The sequence below is a fragment of the Schistocerca americana genome, chromosome 3 (genome assembly GCF_021461395.2).
Source record: "Schistocerca americana isolate TAMUIC-IGC-003095 chromosome 3, iqSchAmer2.1, whole genome shotgun sequence".
Taxonomy (NCBI): Eukaryota; Metazoa; Arthropoda; class Insecta; order Orthoptera; family Acrididae; genus Schistocerca; species Schistocerca americana.
In genome coordinates this window covers 782788719-782810898 of record NC_060121.1, presented here as the reverse complement: position 1 = coordinate 782810898, position 22180 = coordinate 782788719, and the positions used below count along the sequence as shown (strand labels likewise).

General features: G+C 45.2%; 1 protein-coding gene and 1 pseudogene across 1 annotated transcript in view; one reads left to right on the top strand and one right to left on the bottom strand.

Annotated features, from left to right (window-relative positions):
- Positions 1 to 305: 305 nt before the first annotated feature.
- The window catches only part of LOC124606402 (pickpocket protein 19-like), a 94430-nt gene continuing 72555 nt past the window's right edge, over positions 306 to 22180 (top strand). Inside the window, exons 1-2 of the mRNA XM_047138382.1 lie at positions 306 to 460; positions 8041 to 8209. Coding sequence (XP_046994338.1) covers positions 306 to 460; positions 8041 to 8209 — 324 coding nt within the window. The remainder of the gene's footprint in view (positions 461 to 8040; positions 8210 to 22180) is intronic.
- LOC124608592 lies at positions 18163 to 18280 on the bottom strand (annotated as a pseudogene).

Here is a 22180-nt window from a genome sequence, read left to right as displayed (position 1 = left end):
AGAGTGTAGAGTCCTCTAGCGGGACAGGGTTGCAACTTCGGTCACTGAAGCTAGAAGGTCGACTGAGTAACGCACATGAGATGTAATACCTGAACCAATATTGAGAAGGGAATAAGAAATTTGTAGGGATTATTTTTCAGCACGCCACGTATTAATTAAAAACAGTGTAGATAGCATTGCCAGTTAGGAGAGTAGACGGCAGCCATCGTGTGGTAAGCGAGAGGACTGTGGAGTGATCGTGGTGAGGGCCTCGCAGGGTGGCTTGGGCCGGGACCTGCGTGCTGGCCGTGCTGGGGGCGGTCGTCATGTCGCTGGAGGTGGCGCGCCGCTTCGGCTCCAGGACCACCATGACCGTCGTCGAGTCCACCAACTACCCCGTGTACGAGGTCGCCTACCCCGCCGTCGTCGTCTGCGACAACAACCGCGTGCACTGGGACAAGCTGCTCGACTATGAGCGCAGGTGAGAGTCGCTGCGTGCACTTCATGTGCACCTCAATTTCTCAGACCAATCATTACACTACTTGAATAATGGTAACAAAACCAACAGCGGGTTGGAATCCAATGTCATTGATTAAACACATGGTGTTATCCCAAAGCCCCAAGAGTAGGCCGACATTCACAGCCGCAACGACAAAGAGCAATGGATCATCAAATTGGAAAGCTGTCAAGCATGTACGCCAGCATGTCCAACGAACAGAGTCGTATGCAGCGAGTCCAAAATAAACTGGGTTCCGCATCTTCATAGTAGTAACATGCCCAGCATGGTCAGGCAACTCGTCTGACCATGCTGGACTTGTTACCGTTTCAGTACAATTAAATGACTTAATGTTACGAAATAAGCACACTGGACAAGTCGGTACATCCGGATGGAATCCCATTACGGTTTTACAAAAAGTACTCAAGGCACTGTCCCCTTCCTGAGTTTGTATTTATCGCGAATCTCTCGTCCAGCCCAAAGTCCCTAGCGACTGGATAAAAACGCAAGTGACTCCTCCGCATAAAAAGGATAACAGAACTGCTCCACAAAATTACAGACCAATATCTGACATCGTTGCTGCAGTATTCTTGAATATCCTATTCTCAGTTCGAATGTAATGAACTTCCGTGAGATGGAAAAACTTCTGCCCGCGAATTGACAAGGTTTTTGAAAGCATCGGTTTTGTGAAACACAGATTTTCCTTTTCTCACAAGATATACCACGAAATATGGATGAAGGGCAAATGGCTGATTCCATATTCCTAGATTTTCGAAAAAACTTTGACTCGGTGCCCCACTGCAGACTGTTAATGGAGGGGTCCGAAAGTATGAAATAGGTTCCCAGATATGTGAGTGGATCGATGACTTGTTAAGTAATGCGACCCAGTACGTTGTTCAAATGGTTCAAATGGCTCTGAGCACTATGGGACTTAACGTCTGAGGTCATGAGTCCCCTAGAACTTAGAACTACTTAAACCTAACTAACCTAAGGACGTCACACACATCTATGCCCGAGGCAGGATTCGAACCTGCGACCGTAGCGGTCGCGCGGTTCCAGTCTGTAGCGCCTAGAACAGCACGGCGACTCTGGCCGGCCCAGTACGTTGTCCTCGATGGCGAGTGTTCATCAGAGACAAGTGTATCGTCAGGTGTGCCCCAGGGAAGTGTGATAGGACCGCTGATATTTCTACATACAGAAATGATTTGGCGGACAGGATGGGCAGAAATCTGCGGCTGTTTGCTGATGACGCTCTGGCGTACGTGAAGTTGTCGACGTTGGGTCACTGTACGACGATAGGATTGAGACGAAATTTCTAGTTCGTGTGATGAATACAGAAAACTGTAATGAGTAGGAGAAACAATCCCGTAATGTTCGAACACAGCATTAGTAATGTGCTGCTTGACACAGTCAGGTCGATTACATATCCAGGCGTAACGATGCAGAGCTGTATGAAATGGAACGAGCATGCCAGGATTGTAGTGGAGAAGGCCAATGGTCGACTTGTTTATTGGGAGAGTCTTAGGGAAGTGTTTTGAAATACTGTAGAAAAACAGCTGCTGCTCAGAATGACGTCAAATTTGAAAGGAATACCAGGTGCGGCTAGAAAAAATCCGGACTGATGCTGGAAAAAACATTTATTTACAATTATTTACAATTTCATGTTATCTCCTTCAATGTGCTCTCCTCCTCGGTCTCTACACCGCTCCATACGAATTTTCCACTGTTCATAGCAATGCTGCAGATCATTTTCGGTAAGTCCATACATTACTTCCGTCGCTTTTTCTTTTACTGCTTCAACAGTCTCAAATCTAGTTCCTTTCAAAGCTGACTTGACTTTAGGGAAAAGAAAAAAGTCACAGGGGGCCAAATCAGGTGAGTAGGGTGGATGATCTAAGATGGGAATGTTGTGTTTTGTCAAAAACGTCTTCACTGACAACGCACTGTGAGCTGGGGCATTGTCTTGGTGAAGGATCCATGACTTTTTTCTCCACAAATCGTTCCGTTTTCTCCGTACTCGCTCACGTAGGGTAGCCAGGACGCTAATGTAGTAATGCTGATTCACTGTTTGTCCCTCTGGTACCCAATCAATGTGCACAATCCCTTTGATGTCAAAAAAAACAATCATCATTGCCTTGAATTTCGATTTTGACATTCGTGCTTTTTTTTGTCGTGGAGAACCAGGAGTTTTCCAATGCATCGATTGGCGTTTAGTTTCGGGATCGTAAGTAAAAAACCACGATTCATCGCAAGTAATAACATTTTGTAAGAAGGTGGGATCACTTTCAATGTTTTCCAGGATGTCAGAACAAATCATTCTTCGGCGTTCCTTCTGTTCAATTGTGAGACACTTTGGAACCGTTTTTGAACACACTTTGTTCATGTTGAAACTTTCATGAAGAATCTGCCTAACACTTTCCTTGTCAACTCCTGTTAACTCAGACACTGCTCTGATTGTTAAACGGCGATCTTGTCGAACAAGTTTACCGATTTTTTCAATGTTTGCATCAGTTTTTGCTGACAATGGTCTTCCAGTGCAAGTGTCATCACTGGTGTCTTCGCGGCCATCTTTAAATCGTTTAAACCACTCAAACACTTGTGTTCGCGTTAAACAATCATCGCTGTACACTTGTTGTAACATTACAAACGTTTCACTTGCAGATTTTCCTAGTTTGAAACAAAATTTGATGTTAACACGCTGTTCTTTCTGTACACTCAACATTTTCCGACGCACAGACAAAACGTCAACTACTTAAAACAGACGCCACGGGCAGACTGAGTGCAGGAGGCAGATGAAACTCGAGCAGTAGGCGGAGCGAGAGTCACGTGACAGGCCACGCGACTTTCAGCCTTATTGCATTCGTTTTATTGTTTCACCAGTACTAGTCCGGTTTTTTTCTAGCCACACCTCGTATTATTGACGAAGGGGAAAACACTATAAAAAATAACGAAAATTTTACCACTAGATAGCACGGTAAGCGTCATAACGTAAATGGGTTCTGCTACATATGATAGATGAAACGCAGTACGACGGGTATGGTGTGAGTTGCACATTAAAACAACCGTAGTGTACAATGTGCGTGACCTTACAAGTTTGATATCCAACAGTTGTGGCACTGTTGGTGCGGTAAGGCCAACCATCTCGGCAAGGTCTTTAATTGTCCATGACCAAAACCGCATAAAAATCGACAATGACATCCATTTTAATCGTCCCGAGACCAAAAGCCGCATGAAAGACAACAATGAACTCAATGTTTAGTTGCGCTGAGGCCAGAAACCTCATAAAAAGCAGCACTGAAATCGGGTTCTAACTTTCCCGAGGTCATAAATCGCACAAATAGCAACAATAAAATCGGTTTTTAACTGTTACGAGAGTGGCGCAAGACATGTTCAGTATGCTGTCCACCGTTTCCTGCCACAAATTGGAATAGAGAAACAGCACGTTCCACAACAGATCAGAATATCTCAGAGGTCACATTCAGAGAGCGTTGCTCAATATGCGTGCTTTCAATTCAGATAAGTTTGTAATCGGCGCACTGGACACAGCAACTTTCAGATAACCCCACAGCCAGAAGTCACACGGATTAAAATCAAGTTATTTGGACAACCAGGCCTTAGGGAATTAACTGCTGATAATTCTAGCATTACCAAAATGCCTCTACAACAGCCGATTCACTGGTTGTTTACTGCGTTTAGGGGCGCCGTCTTGCATAAAAACTTCCTACCCCACCCACACATGCATCCTGTTGAACGGTGGAAATGATGTTGGTGTGCGAAAGACTCTCATAGTGTTTACCAGTGGCGGTACGGGTAACAGGACCAGCAGGACGGATCTCCTAGAAAAAATGAGAGCCGGCCCTTGTGGCCGAGCGGTTCTAGGCGCTTCAGTCCGGAACCGCGCTGCTGCTGCGGTCGCAGGTTCGAATCCTGCCTCGGGCATGGATATGTGTGATGTCCTTAGGTTAGTTAGGTTTAAGTAGTTCTACGTCTAGGGGACTGATGACCTCAGATGTTAAGTCTCACAGTATACTTAGAGCCATTTGAACCATATTTGAAAAAATGCGACCCTACGATAAGCGATGCCGACAACCCGCAACACACAGTTACCTTTGCAGAATGTAGTGGTACCAGTTGAGGTGCGAGCGCGTTTTCCGTGCCCATATTCCGCAATTCTGTGTATTGGCGATTCCTTGGATATGGAAACGGGCTTTATCTGTCTACGTATCTTCCATGGCCATTCATTGTCCACTCTCACGCGAGCAGTAAATCCTATGGCAATCGTGTGCATTACTGGTAGGTCAGTATGAAGTAACTTCTGAGCATGGATAACTATGTACGGGTAACAATGCAAAATGTTTGGTAGAATTTTATGCACCGTGGTCACAGGCATGTCCAAAGTACGGGCAATTCACCGTGCACTGCATGCTTTCACATCACTGCCTGACCCCTTCTGCAGTCCTGTGGCAACATCTTCTTCTGGCGTCGGATCAATTATTTTCCTCCCTCCACCACCTGCACTTCAAATGGACCTGTCTTTTCGAATGTTGTAATCATTTTCTCCAGAACCTTGACAGACGTCGAACAAACCCCTTTTTATTACCCCTGAGTGCCTAGAATTTCTGCAAAACTACTGGCGCACAGTTGCCGTTCTTGTAAAAGAACTTTTCCAGCAGCGCGAAATCCTACATTGAGACAGTCATGCCGAGCATCTCAACGCAAACCGAGGAACAGCCGTGTATACCGTCTCTATCATTTTGCATATTCTGGCGTTTGCAGCGCCATAAAATGCTAAAATATTCGTTAAATAATTTTTGTTTCCGTAACGTTTCCCCCTTCTCCAATGATATTCCGTTCAAATCTGACGCCATTCTGAACAGTGTCCCTTTTTTTATACAGCGTTTTGAAACTGAAACTTGAACATCCTCTACAAAATTAGTGCGACATTCTTGAGTATTGCTCCAGTGTCTGGGATCCCCACCAGGTTGGATTAAAGGAAGACGCCGAAGCAATTCAGAGGCGGGCTACTAGACTGGTTAGCGGTAGGTTCGATCAGTACCCAAATATTACGGAGATGCTTCAGGAACTCAAATGGGAGTCCCTGGAAGGAAGGTGGCGTTCTTTTCGAGAAATGCTACTGAGAAAATTGAGACTGATTTTTGACAGCAAAGTTGACAAGGGAATAATTGTACACTCTTGTTGTTCTAGAGTGGACATCACATATTATCCTTATTACATGCTTGTGTGAAACGAACAGTTTCTTGGGCAATGGCAGGTTATCAACAAATGTGATACCTTACGACACTAGTAAATGAAAATAAGAGAAGTGTCAACGTCTTGACAGTTTCATTTCCGAAATATGGTATTAATCGTTAACACACACGTTGCAAGGGTTAGAAATTTGAGAATTTCTGTAGTATGCGACACCCACTTCAGATTCTTACCAGTATATGCCCATAAGAATCTAAAGTATTCTCTTTTATTTTTGAATTGCTCCCAGACTTTAATTCTAGTAGATTGGACAGACTTGTGCAGTCTAGGATTACAGGTACAGTATTTCATCTGTCTTCAATGACAGCCCTTTTCCTAAGATCTATTATTGATTTTCAAAACTTTCCTTTACATTTCAGGAGTTAAAGATAAGCATCATTGGAACAGAAGGAATTTGCATCACATAGTTCTTTAATTCAACCTTCACCGCATTATCGACAAGGCTTATAATGTGGGCCAGAAGCTTGTTGAATACATCTCTTCTAATTTTAAGGGCCTGAAGTCTTCGAGGTTTTCTAAAAGCGACTGTAGCTATGCTAGGAGACATAAACGTGCGTAGTCATTTTTCAAATTTTAAACCCACCTATATCAATATCTCAATTGTAGCTGAAGAATGTGGATGTTCCAATTCATGTTTTACTATACCTCTAGCTCCAAAAGCTAACCGATATCTACTTTTCAATATTTAATTGTTTTAGTACTTTTTATAGGTTACAGAGTTCTATGAGGAATGCTGGCTTGGATGTACTAGTCTTGTCAGAAGTTTAGTGATTAAACGTTTGCATTGAACCATCTGTTGAAGATTTAAAATATTCCTTAGCGGCCATTTCAGAAAGAGAGATGATGATGTTTCTTTTCCTGTATCCTATAAAGAGGGGTCGAAAAAATGTAGACACTTTTTATAGTCAACATTAATGGAACAAAATGACATACCATTACAATTCTTGCACGGGGGGAAGGTTATTTTACGTGTTCAAACTTACCCCCATTAGCAGCCAAACAACATAGATGCCGGCGAACTATTGACTGAATAACGGGTGTCAGTGTTGCCGGTGTGATAGCCACACAGAACGCCTCGATGGTTTCTCGTAGCTCGTTCAGTGTAGCTGGAGTCTGATGATAAATTTCATTTTTCCAGGTGCACCATCGATAGAAGTCAAGAGGTGTAAGGTCTGGAGACCGTGGTGGGTACTCAACAGCTCGTCTTTCGACCTATCCATCGTCCAGGCAGATTTTGATCCAAGTAGGCTCTTACATCTCTCGGATGACAGATAAAATCTATGATTGCAGCATTTGAAGAAACATCTCAGCAGTCACGGTACCTTCAAAAAGAATGAGCCAGTCAAAGGGCGCGATGACAGACCACACCACACATTAACACCCGGTAGATTAACATGTTTGTCCACGTGCACGTGAGGATTTTCAGGAGCCCAGTACACGCAGTTGTGGCGGCTTACAGTACCGTTCAGTTTGAATTGCACCTCGTCAGACCAGATAACCATCCGTGCAAACCGCTCATCCTCGCGACCAGACCACTTGCATAGTCCAGCCTTCGATCCGGGTCATCCGCATTCCTTGCGTAGAGCGATCCTGGAATTTACACTTTCCACTTCGCAGCCTTCAGTATTCATCGTACGCTTGATCGAATTACATTACTTTCATGTGAACACTGCTTCGAAGGTTTTTGAGGTGACCAAGTAAAATGTTGCAACACAGCAGCGCTGGAAGCTGGACTTATTGATGTTTCCTTATGCACATATTGTACAGTATCGTCGGCACCCCTCCCCCTCCTCCGCCCCTCCTCCCATCCCCCCTCCCCCCTCCCCCCTCCGCCCACACTCCCCCCTCCTCCCCTCCCTCGCCCCCCCGCCCCCGCTGTTTGGCATCCAGGCCAACATGTACGCTTGGCTCTATGCCACGCACTAATTGATGCTGTAACAGTTCAAAGGTTCCGGCAGTTCCTTTTAGTTATTCCTACGACAGTACTTTCATCCACATGGTTTATGTGTATGCGGATAATGTACAGCTTAGGTAGAAGGTGCAGTGAACTTCATTTGACAATTTTACATAATGTGATGATGCCTAACCGCGGCGAAACGCGTTATTTTTAAATAAAAATAACGTTGCAACCGTGGCGGTTCTATTTTCAATATATAACAATGAAAACTGGTCGCTGTATCAATCAGCCAAAGATGGAGTGGAATGAATACTACGATTACTGACGTTGTTGAGCGCCATCTGGTTTATTAACTGTCTCACTGTCAGAGCGTTGGCGGAAGAGGGCGCCACTGTTGCAGGCAGCTATCAGAGCTGGACGCCGACACGCGCGCCGTGTTCCGCAGCCTGGTGACATCGCTGGCGCAGATGGAGTGGGCCGACTTCGACCTGTTCACCCCCAAAGACCTCGCTAATTACCGCGCCCTCGACACGCTGTCACACGTCAACTTCTCCGACGTCATGAAGCAGGTACGCTCTCTGCTTGCTGTCAGTGACAATGCACAGGTCTGGACGTGAGTAAGGCTGCGATTAGAGTCGTGCATGACCGAGTAAGCGAGCACAAAATACGAGGTGGGGCGAGCACACCCTAACTGAATAGGCTACCCGCACTAGTTGTTGTGACCGAGCATAGAGGACGTGACCGAATACGTAGCACGTAACTTCAAACACATTACACATGTTACTATCCGTGTGACACTGCAGCCAGTACGGGCTTCTTATTTATGGTGTGTCTCTCTCTGTAATCATGCAGCGCGAGGAAGCCAGTGTAGTAAGACGTAAGATTGAAACCAATGTTTACACATTAAAGAAACGGGAAGGTCTAAAAAGCCAAGTATGGAGTACATTTCTGTTGGTTGTAGATGAAAACATTGCGTCTACTGGGTACGTATCGTGCATAAACTGCTCCACTTTATTGTTTTTCCAGTCGGGAACCACTCATTTAAAGAAACACAGTTGCAAGAAACCTCTCAAAGATCGTTTCTTTGGCCGTCCTTCCGTTATCTTAATATGCTTGAAATAAGTGAAAAGCAGGAAGTTCTTAACAATGTGCGACAAATGTGTGCTACGTACGCAGGTACAACATTCAATCATTAACATAATCGGTTTTGCACAGTTAGTGGAAAGTGTATTATAGAGAAACGGGAATGTTGTGACTCGTATAATATTTCATTAACGTAAAACATCACGTTTTTACGGGAACGGGGGTCGGGGTGTTTGGGGGGAGAGACCAAACAGCGAGGTCATCGGTCTCTTACGGGAATGTTTCGATGATTTCCATATCAGTTCTGTATTACTTGTCTCTTTTGTTTATTATAATAGATCCTTCAAGTACTGTGTCATCACCACCCAGAAAGAGAGCTCGTTTCAAGGAATGGAGGAACAACAGATCATCCGCAGCAGAGGAAGTAGATCTGTACATTTTAATGCACCCCGGAGATGATATTTTAAGTGGTGGAGCAGACATGAAACAGATCTGCCAGGTTTGGCTGCAGTTGCAAGACGTATTTTAGGTATCCCAGCAACAAGCCCTCCTAGTGAAAGGTGCTTTAGTAAAGCCGGCATGTTACTAACAAATTGCCGCAGCCAATTAAATCCGGAACGCGTTAGTGATTTCCGGCTGATCAACAATAACTATAATTTTGTTTATGTTGCAAACAATTGAAACGTATGACAAGTTACGTCTGTAAATGTTTAATGTTCTTTGTATGCTTTCTTTATGAAGATGGTTGTCTTCTAGATTGCAGGGAAAGCACTTATTTAATGTTTCGTATAAATGAAAGGAAAAATATCTCTTTTGTTTGGAAATGAGACTCGTCTTCTATCTGCGATTGTATTGCAGGGCGAGTGCGTGACCGAGCCGAGTCGTGTGGGGCTGGACACGAGCTGCTCGGTCCCCCCGTCAACAGGCGAGCCGTGACCGGTCAGACACTGAGCGTTTCAGCACTCTAGCTGCGATTATCTTCCATTTCTCTTAATGACGTCTTTTTCCAAAGTACACTCCTGGAAATGGAAAAAAGAACACATTGACACCGGTGTGTCAGACCCACCATACTTGCTCCGGACACTGCGAGAGGGCTGTACAAGCAATGATCACACGCACGGCACAGCGGACACACCAGGAACCGCGGTGTTGGCCGTCGTATGGCGCTAGCTGCGCAGCATTTGTGCACCGCCGCCGTCAGTGTCAGCCAGTTTGCCGTGGCATACGGAGCTCCATCGCAGTCTTTAACACTGGTAACATGCCGCGACAGCGTGGACGTGAACCGTATGTGCAGTTGACGGACTTTGAGCGAGGGCGTATAGTGGGCATGCGGGAGGCCGGGTGGACGTACCGCCGAATTGCTCAACACATGGGGCGTGAGGTCTCCACAGTACATCGATGTTGTCGCCAGTGGTCGGCGGAAGGTGCACGTGCCCGTCGACCTGGGACCGGACCGCAGCGACGCACGGATGCACGCCAAGACCGTAGGATCCTACGCAGTGCCGTAGGGGACCGCACCGCCACTTCCCAGCAAATTAGGGACACTGTTGCTCCTGGGGTATCGGCGAGGACCATTCGCAACCGTCTCCATGAAGCTGGGCTACGGTCCCGCTCACCGTTAGGCCGTCTTCCGCTCACGCCCCAACATCGTGCAGCCCGCCTCCAGTGGTGTCGCGACAGGCGTGAATGGAGGGACGAATGGAGACGTGTCGTCTTCAGCGATGAGAGTCGCTTCTGCCTTGGTGCCAATGATGGTCGTATGCGTGTTTGGCGCCGTGCAGGTGAGCGCCACAATCAGGACTGCATACGACCGAGGCACACAGGGCCAACACCCGGCATCATGGTGTGGGGAGCGATCTCCTACACTGGTGATCGTCGAGGGGACACTGAATAGTGCACGGTACATCCAAACCGTCATCGAACCCATCGTTCTACCATTCCTAGACCGGCAAGGGAACTTGCTGTTCCAACAGAACAATGCACGTCCGCATGTATCCCGTGCCACCCAACGTGCTCTAGAAGGTGTAAGTCAACTACCCTGGCCAGCAAGATCTCCGGATCTGTCCCCCATTGAGCATGTTTGGGACTGGATGAAGCGTCGTCTCACGCGGTCTGCACGTCCAGCACGAACGCTGGTCCAACTGAGGAGCCAGGTGGAAATGGCATGGCAAGCCGTTCCACAGGATTACATCCAGCATCTCTACGATCGTCTCCATGGGAGAATAGCAGCCTGCATTGCTGCGAAAGGTGGATATACACTGTACTAGTGCCGACATTGTGCATGCTCTGTTGCCTGTGTCTATGTGCCTGTGGTTCTGTCAGTGTGATCATGTGATGTATCTGACCCCAGGAATGTGTCAATAAAGTTTCCCCTTCCTGGGACAATGAATTCACGGTGTTCTTATTTCAATTTCCAGGAGTGTATTTAAAAAAAGTAATCTACGAGAGAGCAGCGGCGGCTGTTGTGTAAGAGCACAAGAGCACGTGAACACCCTAACTTTTAACACATTTCGGATTTATTGGTTAAACGTAATGTGAATGTGGTAATCTGAAATCCGCGGCAATGACTCTACTGCGCTGTCCGCAGCTCGTGGTCTCGAGGTCGCGTTCTCGCTTCCCGAGAACGGGGTCCCAGGTTCTATTCCCGGCGGGGTCAGGGATTTTCACCTGCCTCGAGGTGACTGGGTGTTTGTGTTGTCCTCATCATTTCATCATCATTCACGAATGTGGCGAGTCTGGACTGGGGAAAGGTCGGGAAGTTGTACGGGCGCTGATAACGGCGCAGTTGAGCGCCCCGCAAACAAAACACCATCATCATCATCATCATCATCTACCGCGCTGTGCAACATTGCTCCTCTAGACTCAGTGAAAATTAGCATCAGGGTCGTGAACACACCTCCACTTGTGCCCGTTCTAAGGAGCTTCTGCGCTTGCGCAGCTGGCGTGATGTAATTGCCAAGGGGCCAAATACAGGGTGTTTCAAAAATGACCGGTATGTTTGAAACGGCAATAAAAACTAAACGAGCAGCGATAGAATTACACCGTTTGTTGCAATATGCTTGGGACAACAGTACATTTTCAGGCGGACAAACTTTCGAAATTACAGTAGTTACAATTTTCAACAACAGATGGCGCTGCAAGTGATGTGAAATATATAGAAGACAACGCAGTCTGTGGGTGCGCCATTCTGTACGTCGTCTTTCTGCTGTAAGCGTGTGCTGTTCACAACGTGCAAGTGTGCTGTAGACAACATGGTTTATTCCTTAGAACAGAGGATTTTTCTGGTGTTGGAATTCCACCGCCTAGAACACAGTGATGTTGCAACAAGACGAAGTTTTCAACGGAGGTTTAATGTAACCAAAGGACCGAAAAGCGATACAATAAAGGATCTGTTTGAAAAATTTCAACGGATTGGGAACGTGACGGATGAACGTGCTGGAAAGGTAGGGCGACCGCGTACGGCAACCACAGAGGGCAACGCGCAGCTAGTGCAGCAGGTGATCCAACAGCGGCCTCGGGTTTCCGTTCGCCGTGTTGCAGCTGCAGTCCAAATGACGCCAACGTCCACGTATCGTCTCATGCGCCAGAGTTTACACCTCTATCCATACAAAATTCAAACGCGGCCACCCCTCAGCGCCGCTACCATTGCTGCACGAGAGACATTCGCTAACGATATAGTGCACAGGATTGATGATGGCGATATGCATGTGGGCAGCATTTGGTTTACAGACGAAGCTTATTTTTACCTGCGACGGCTTCGTCAATAAACAGAACTGGCGCTTATGGGGAACCGAAAAGCCCCATGTTGCAGTCCCATCGTCCCTGCATCCTCAAAAAGTACTGGTCTGGGCCGCCATTTATTCCAAAGGAATCATTGGCCCATTTTTCAGATCCGAAACGATTACTGCATCACGCTATCTGGACATTCTTCGTGAATTTGTGGCGGTACAAACTGCCTTAGACGACACTGCGAACACCTCGTGGTTTATGCAAGATGGTGCCCGGCCACATCGCACGGCCGACGTCTTTAATTTCCTGAATGAATATTTCGATGATCGTGTGATTGCTTTGGGCTATCCGAAACATACAGGAGGCGGCGTGGATTGGCCTCCCTATTCGCCAGACATGAACCCCTGTGACTTCTTTCTGTGGGGACACTTGAAAGTGTGTGGTGTACCGCCAGAATCCAGAAACAATTGAACAGCTGAAGCAGTACATCTCATCTGCATGTGAAGCCATTCCGCCAGACACGTTGTCAAAGGTTTCGGGTAATTTCATTCAGAGACTACGCCATATTATTGCTACGCACGGTGGATATGTGGAAAATATCGTACTATAGAGTTTCCCAGACCGCAGCGCCATCTGTTGTTGAAAATTGTAACTACTGTAATTTCGAAAGTTTGTCTGCCTGTAAATGTACTGTTGTCCCAAGCATATTGCAACAAACGGTGTATTTCTATCGCTGCTCGTTTAGTTTCTATTGCCGTTTCAAATATACCGGTTATTTTTGAAACACCCTGTACTTACTGATTTGATCAACAATGTGCACTGTTCGCGGCGTGCACTGCTAGCCCTTACCACCCAACTACAAGTTTGTGTCATTTCCACCAGGTGGTTGCACATTGCAGCAGACATTTATCCACATTCACTTGGCATAAATCCTGCCAAGCTTTAGCACACTCCTTAGATATGCCAATTCACTCACTACACAGTAAAATTAGGTCGGTCATCAGTACATATTATAGTTGTACTGACACAAAAACCTATTTTGTGGGATTCTGAATGAGGATATAGTACATTAAGTTTTGTATTTTATCATATAGTAATCCATTTGAGACGCTGAGAACCGTAAAGCATATCATTGCCGATTGTGAGACTATAGCATTTATTCATGCTTTTGACAGCATTTGATCTTATGGTGTGTCAGATTTATCTGTACTGTAGGCCAACAGTGTATGTATATCTGAACATTCACGAAAGGCTCTCTCACTGGTTTCTCTGATATTCAATTACATGCAGGGGCTGGGAGGGTGGGTGGCTGGGGGGTGGGGGGTCGAAGACGGTGTGCTTTTGGTCCTTAGGTCCTTATGGCTCTCAGCTTCATTTGTATTCTAGTATTGTATTGTTGGTAGATAGTACTACTTGAATTTAATAATTTCCACAAACGGCGATTTGTGTTTGGAGCTGGTTGTTTACTGTGCAGGAATCGGATTTCCTGTGCAGTGTCGACATGAACTCTATTGAACCTGTATTAAGGGCTAACAAAAAAGAAAATTACCAGGAAAAATTAGCCGCAAAGAAAGTAGGCCTCCCAGACGAGATCCGTTGTCTAAGTGACAAAATCAAATAAGCATGACTACAAGCAAACATTTAACAAGGAAATGTATAACAAGCGTAAGTGGTTGTGTGGGTGCAACGTAACAATGATTTTCAACCCGGAAGTTAATTCGTTAACTAATACATGAATTAGGGATCTTGTAGATTTGTCCGAAAAATTAAAATGTACGAAAACTCCCACTTACACAAAACTGCTTAAACATTATTTCGTTCTTGTCGTAAACTTTACTTAATTATGTACAAAACAACAAAATTTCACAAACAGTTCTTTCTCTTTTCAGACAAGTTATGTATATTATTATTATTTCTTTCTTTTCTCAGACGTTATGTCTGGTCAAAAATGGAAAGTGACGGGGACCTTGATCAAGCGTGACTTCCTTTTAACTGTACAGTATATGTTATATTGCATTTAGGAACTTTCGGGTAATTGAACATGTATAAATAATTACGGATTTCTGTAGTTGTATATACAAGTTTGGATGTAGCTGTATTGCATTGATGTACTGGTGGATATTGTGTGGTATGACTCCTGTAGTTGATAGTATAATTGGTATAATGTCAACTTTATCCTGATGCCACATGTCCTTGACTTCCTCAGCCAGTTGGATGTAGTTTTCAATTTTTTTCTCCTGTTTTCTTTTGTATATTTGTTGTATTGGTTATGGATATTTCGATTAGTTGTGTTAATTCCTTCTTTTTATTGATGAGTATGATGTCAGGTTTGTTATGTGGTGTTGTTTTATCTGTTGTAATGGTTCTGTTTCAGTATAATTTGTATTTATCATTCTCCAGTACATTTTGTGGTGCATACTTGTATGTGGGAACGTGTTGTTTTATAAGTTTATGTTGTAAGGCAAGCTGTTGATGTATTATTTTTGCTACATTGTCATGTCTTCTGGGGTATTCTGTATTTGCTAGTATTGTACACCCGCTTGTGATGTGATCTACTGTTTCTGTTTGTTGTTTGCAAAGTCTGCATTTATCTGTTGTGGTATTGGGATCTTTTTATTATTATTATTATTATTATTATTATTATTATTATTATTGGCAGCAGCTGAACTTGTATAAATATGTTAATAACTTTTATACAACAGTTGCTATTAATTTCGCACTCCTATATTTATCTGTAGTTAAAAATTGGTGAACATCCATAATGTATATCTACGAGCCGCCACTGCTCGAGAGTAATATCACAAAATGTACCTCGCACATAACATTTTGGATTCCAGAAGCAATGTCCGACTGAGAAAGCTATTTACACATTCACTCATCAAATATTATAAGCCTTAAATTGTAAAACATCGCCAATTGGTTTTTTTTGTGTCCTGTTCAAGGCGTTTCATAGTGTAGGACGTAGATCACTCACTCACAGTTAGAAACACTTCAGTTTATGAAATTGATGGCTTTACAGACAGCTGGTTTGGATTATACTTAACAAACAGAAACCAGAAAGTTTTGCTAAGTAATTAAAACAGTGTTGCAAGAAGAGGAACTTACAGCCTCGAAGGAAGTCCAGTAGGGTTCAGTTTTGGGTCCACTCCTTTTCTTTATACAGGGTGTTTCTAAAATGATTGTAAAAAATGAGAGGGCTGGTGGAGTGGTTCTTAACAAACAACTTTCACGTAGCAATCAATAATCTACATTGTTTAGCGTTCGGAGCTAGGCGCGATTTAACAGTGTCGTACGCCACTGCGGAGGTAGGCACACAACCCGCCATCCGAGTAGACATAGTAGCCATATATTCCGAGCGGGACAACACAACGGAGTTGCGGGATTTGCTGGGACACGAAAGCGTTGCGTTTGGCAATGCAAATGCCTGGTTGATACGATGCCACACTGTAGAGTCTGGTTCACCCTGCGTCAGTATGTCAACAAATGGGAACACTTTGTGTCGCAGAACGCTTTTCTTTCGAGGAAAGGGCAGACACGCACTATGCTTACAGAGTTGCGGATGGAAATGCTATCACTGCTGTTCAGCGGTTTCCGAATCGTCGAGAGCCTGATTCACGCACATCCACCGCCATCCACCCGTCCCTAACACCCAACCTCCAGATGTCAGTCAGTCAGATCGGTACCAAACATTGTGTGTCGATAGAGTATCAACCAAGACACCAAAACACCGATTTTGTATGTGCTGCGTGCTGTCGTCCAGTAGAAGATGCGTAAATGGTAATTAAAAGTAACGCCAGAACTACGGAGTATAGGCAGACCGTATCAGTGAGCTCTGAATGTGAAAATCTCTGGTAGGTGAGTTGGTAGAGCGTCAGATCGTTGTACCAAAACTCGCGAGTTCTAAATCCACCGACGGCGATCTTTTTTTAAAAGATTACGCGTGAAATTGTTGTATGAGAGAACATTTTTCTGCCTTGTAAAAGGACGTTTCACAGTTTGTAGAAACGTTCTTTTGGCAGTCTGCTTTCGCTTCGTCAGTTGAAGGTAGCAAACCTATAGAGTACATTTGTATAGATAGGTTTCGAACTCCGCACCTTTAGCACGACAATCTGACGCCCTACCAATTCACCTACCAGAGATCTTCAATTCAGACGTCACAGATATAGTTCGCGTATACTCCGTTGTTCTACTGTCACTTTTAATTACCGTTCACACATCTTCTACAGGACGACTCACACAGCACAAACGAAATAGGTGTTTTGGTTGATACTCTATCGACACACAACGTTTGGTACCGATATGGGTGTCTGACATCTGGAGGTTTGGGTGTACGAGGTGTACTTGAGGTGAGTTGTCCACTAACAAGGTATCGTGATGGCGTATGTGTATTTAAGGCCTACCCCATCGAAATCCGATGCATTCATTTTGTGACACAGGTGCAAAGGCCAGACGAAAGTGGTCGTTAACTCATTCTTCGTAACAAGAATTCGAAGAGGATTTCGTAGCACTGATGCAAAACGTGCCCTCAACAAGCTCGCGGAGTGTTGCTCGAGAAATGGGTGTATGACATTCCACGGACTGATGTGCCTGGAATGAAGATAATTTGCAGCCTTACCGCCTTCAGGAGTTTAAGCCCTTAATCCAAAAGATTTTTCGCGTCGCAGTGACTTCTGCCAGTGGCTTCGAGTGTGCCATTCAACCTGAATTTCCACACTTTGTACTTTCTACAGATGAGGCATTCTTTAAAGGGAAGTCGTGTTTAAAAGCCACATTCAGCACGCGTGGACACAGGGAAGTCTGTGCGCCATCTTTGTTCGTACAAGAGCGCTTCGATGTCAGTGTTTGGGTTGGTTTGGTAGGTGATAATCTGATTGGTCCATAGATGCTCCCCGGACGACTAAACGTAAACAGTTATCTAATCTTCTTAAGGGAAACACTACCAGAGATATTAGAAAATGTCCCCCTCAACGTGCGACAGCGCATGTGGTACCAACATGATGGTGTTTCTGTGCAGTGCGCTCACGTGCTGCGAAATCATTTGGGCCACGTTGACACCCCTTGATTTGCTCATCTGTGGACACCTGAGATCTGTTGAAAAACACTTTTCGAGAAGGATGAAGAGCTGGTAGCGCGAATTATGGCAGCCTGTGATGCAACCCCACCTTGCCAGGTTCAAAGGTTACTACAATCACTCAGGCGCCTTTGCACGGTGTGCGTTAAAGCAGAAGGGAGTAATTTCGAGCAGTTTTTATAAATGTTTGCAAAGAAAGGTTATGAAACTTCAGCCCCACCTCTCTTTTTCCTTGATGTCACGCGGAAGTTGAAAACGTTGCCTTGTAGATCTGCTACCATGTCAACTCGGATGGCGGATTGTATGCCTACCTTTGTGGCCGCGTGCGACACTTAAGTGGCGCCTAACAATGCGGACATTAGTTGCTAGGCCAAAGTTGCTTTTTATGACCCACTCTACCAGCCCTCTAATTTCTTACATGCCTTTTAGAAACACGAAGCACTCCGTCTTCAGGCCACGAGTGGCCTACCGGGACCATCCGACCGCCGTGTCATCCTCAGTGGAGGATGCGGATAGGAGGGGCTTGGGGTCAGCACACCGCTCTCCCGGTCGTTATGATGGTATTCTTGACCGAAGCCGCTACTATTCGGTCGAGTAGCTCCTCAATTGGCATCACGAGACTGAGTGCACCCCGAAAAATGGCAACAGCGCATGGCGGCCTGGATGGTCACCCATCCAAGTGCCGGCCACGCCCGACAGCGCTTAACTTCGGTGATCTCACGGGAACCGGTGTAGCCACTACGGCAAGGCCGTTGCCACATTTTAGAAACACCAAATGTCCTTCCACATAACATTAATGAAGCAGAACTGGTAGTTTTTGCAGACAATACTGGTGTTACAATGTATCCCGTTAGAGATAACAGAAGAAATTATCAGTCAATTACTGAGTGATTTTAATAGACTCTTCCTTAATTTTGAGAAAACTCACTATATTCAGTCCTCTACAACAGATAGCAATACCGACAACTGATGTAGTATGCGAGCAACAGTCAGTAAATAAGGGTAGAATATCCAAATTTTTGAGTATACGTACTTATGAAAATTTGTTCTGGAAGAAACATACTACTGAGCTACTCAGACAATTAACTTCAGCAATTTTTTCTCTTCGTATAATTGCTAGTCTCGAAAGCAAATAAGACAACCTCCTAGTACATTTTGGATATTTTCAATGAATTATAACAATTATCACTTAGAAAGAAAATATTGATCGCACAAAATAATGAGAATAACATTTACATTTATAGTCTGCAAGCCACCTTACTGTGTGTGGTGGAGGGAACCTTGTGCAGGACTGTCATTTCCCGCTTTTCCTGTATCAGCAGCAAATAGTTCACGGGAAGAACGATACCTGTAAGCTTCCGTGTGAGCTCGAATGTCTCTAATTTTGCCTTCACGGTCTTTTCGAGAGGTATATGTAGCATGAAGCAATATATCGGTTGTATCTTGTAGGAATGTAACCTCCCAGAATTTTAACAGTAATTCACACCGTGATTCAGAACGCCTCTCCTGCAGCGTTCGCCACTGGAGTTAGCTGGCCATCCCCATGACGCTTTCGTGGTTATTACTTGCACCTGAAAAGAAATAACATGCGAAGTTCACCCGCAGTCATCCTGCAGGTACTCTTCAAGGAGCTAGGCATTGCAACTGTGTCTTTGCAGTGTAATTAGTCTTACATATTTCATCAAAATTTGATAAGAATATCGATGCCTGTACCTGCAACACTAGAAGAAAACTTGGCCAAGTGCGAATAGAAATCGCAGTCTGAAGGTTCCGTACGAACTTAATTACACAGAATGTTCAAAAAAGTGTCGGATACTTTGACAGGTGGTAGTTATTATCGAAACAGAGAAACTAAGTCCTATGAGTATCGTTTCGGAAATGCATATTTTCATGGATCCGGAAGTGAATACTTTCTGTGATAAACGGGTGTTTACAGGGGTTCTACGTGGCGTCCATTCATAACAATGCACCCCTCTGGTGTGAGGAATGACCCACCCTTTGAAGTATACCCGGCTGTTGCTGCACGTGATGGTACTCATTGAAGACGTGACTCTGTGGTGTCCGCACATTACTGATTGGCGTGGCGTAGACCAATTCCTTGAAGATTGTCACTATCAATGAAATCCTTCAACAGCCTTAACTAAGATGTTATTTTATTTTATTCTGAAGGCTACCAGATTCAGCATTTCAGTATATCATCTTCAAGCCCCATATGCATCTCTCCAAATATACGATATAGTGCCATAAATCACTGAATGTCATGAATTCAATCGTTTCACTAGTGCTTCGTTCGAAGACTTGATACACTACTGGCCATTAAAATTGCTACACCAAGAAGAAATGCAGACGATAAACGGGTATTCATTGGACAAATATATTACACTAGAACTGACATGTGATACATTTTCACGCAATTTGGGTGCATGGATCCTGAGAAATCAATACCCAGAACAACCACCTCTGGCCGTAATAACGGCCTTGATACGCCTGGGCATTTTTTCAAACAGAGCTTGGATGGCGGTTACAGGTACAGCTGCTCATGCAGCTTCAACACGATACCACAGTTCATCAAGAGTAGTGACTGGCTTATTGTGACGAGCCAGTTGCTCGGCCACCATTGACCAGACGTTTTCAATTGGTGAGAAATCTGGAGAACGTGCTGGCCAGGGCAGCAGTCGAACATTTTCTGTATCCAGAAAGGCCCGTGCAGGACCTGCAACATGCGGTCGTGCATTATCCGGCTTGAATGTAGGGTTTCACAGGGATCGAATGAAGGGTAGAGCTACGGGTCCTAACACATCTGAAATGTAACGTCCACTGTTCAAAGTGCCGTCAATGCGAACAAGAGGTGACCGAGACGTGTAACCAAAGGCACCCCATACTACCACGCCGGGTGATACGCCAGTTTAGCGATGACGAATACACGCTTCCAATGTGCGTTCACCGCGATGTCGCCCAACACGGATGCGACCATAATGATGTTGTAAACAGAACCTGGATTCATCCGAAAAAATGACGATTTGCCACTCGTGCACCCTGGTTCGTCGTTGGGTACACCATCGCAGGCGCTCCTGTCTGAGATGCAGCAAATGTGTGTGAAATCTAATGGCAGTTAACTGCTAAGGTCATCAGTCCCTAAGCTTACGCACCACTTAACCTAAATTATCCTAAGGACAAACACACACACCCATGTCCGAAGGACGACTCGAACCTCCACCGGAACCAGCCGCACAGTCCATGACTGCAGCGCCTCAGACCGTTCGGCTAACCCAGCACGTGTGATGCAGCGTCAATGGTAACCGCAGCCATGGTCTCCGAGCTGATAGTCCATGCTGCTCCAAACGTCGTCGAATTGTTGGTGCAGATGGTTGTTGTCTTGCAAACGTCCCCATCTGTTGACTCAGGGATCGAGACGTGACTGCACGATCCGTTACAGCCATGCGGATAAGATGCCTGTCATCTCGACTGCTGGTGATACGAGGCCGTTGGGATCCAGCACGGCGCTCCGTATTACCCTCCTGAACCCACCGATTCCATATTGTGCTAACAGTAATTGGATCTCGACCATCGCGAGCAGCAATGTCACGATACGATAAACCGCAATCGCGATAGGCTACAATCCGACCTTTATCAAAGTCGGAAACGTGATGGTACGCATTTCTCCTCCTTACACGAGGCATCACAACAACGTTTCACCAGGCAACGCTAGTCAACTGCTGTTTGTGTATGAGAAATCGGTTGGAAACTTTCGTCATGTCTGCATGTTTTAGGTGTCGCCACCGGCGCCAACCTTGTGTGGGTGGTCTGAAAAGCTAATAGTTTGCATATTACAGCATCTTCTTCCTGTCGGTTAAATTTCGGGTCTGTAGCACGTCATCTTCGTGGTGTAGCAATTTTAATAGCCAATAGTGTAGCAATTCAAGTATTCGAATGAAACACTAATGAAACGATTGAATTCACGACATCCAGGGACTCATGGCACTGTATGACACTATTGTTTGTTTGGGGAGATGCATGTTGGGCCTGAAGAAGGCGTAGAGAAATGCCGAAACTGGTAGCCTTCAAAATAAATTAAAATAACATCTCAGTTACACGACTGTTCGAAAATTTCATTGATATTGTCAACTACCTAACGACCCGATGTCGCCTGTCCATGTGGATCAACAGGAATTCGTTGAAGTGTCCCCATAACCAAAAGTCTAAGGGATTGATGTCTGGGGAACGAGCAGGCCGAGGTGTGCCCCCCTCCCCTCCCTTTCCCAATAAATCAAGCTGTCCTGAAGTGACTGCGTCAGATGTTCGCGCACATTGTGACGAAAGTGTGCTGGTGCGCCATCTTGCGTGAACTACATTTGTATTCGTTGCTGCAATGGCACAGCCGCCATCAAGATAGGCAATACATTAACGAGAAAGTCAACATAATGCGCCCCAGTTAACCTTTGTGGTAGCGCATTAGACCTTATTAATCTGCCACCAAGTACGCCTGCCCATACGTTGATTGAGAATCGGTGTTCATTTCCCCTTTCCTGAATTGCTTGTGGATTCGTATCTGCCCATACATGCTAGTTACGAAAATTCACAATACCAGCTCATGTGAACCGACCTCATCGGTAAATAAAATCTTGAATGTGAACAGTGGATTTGCGGCACATTTCTG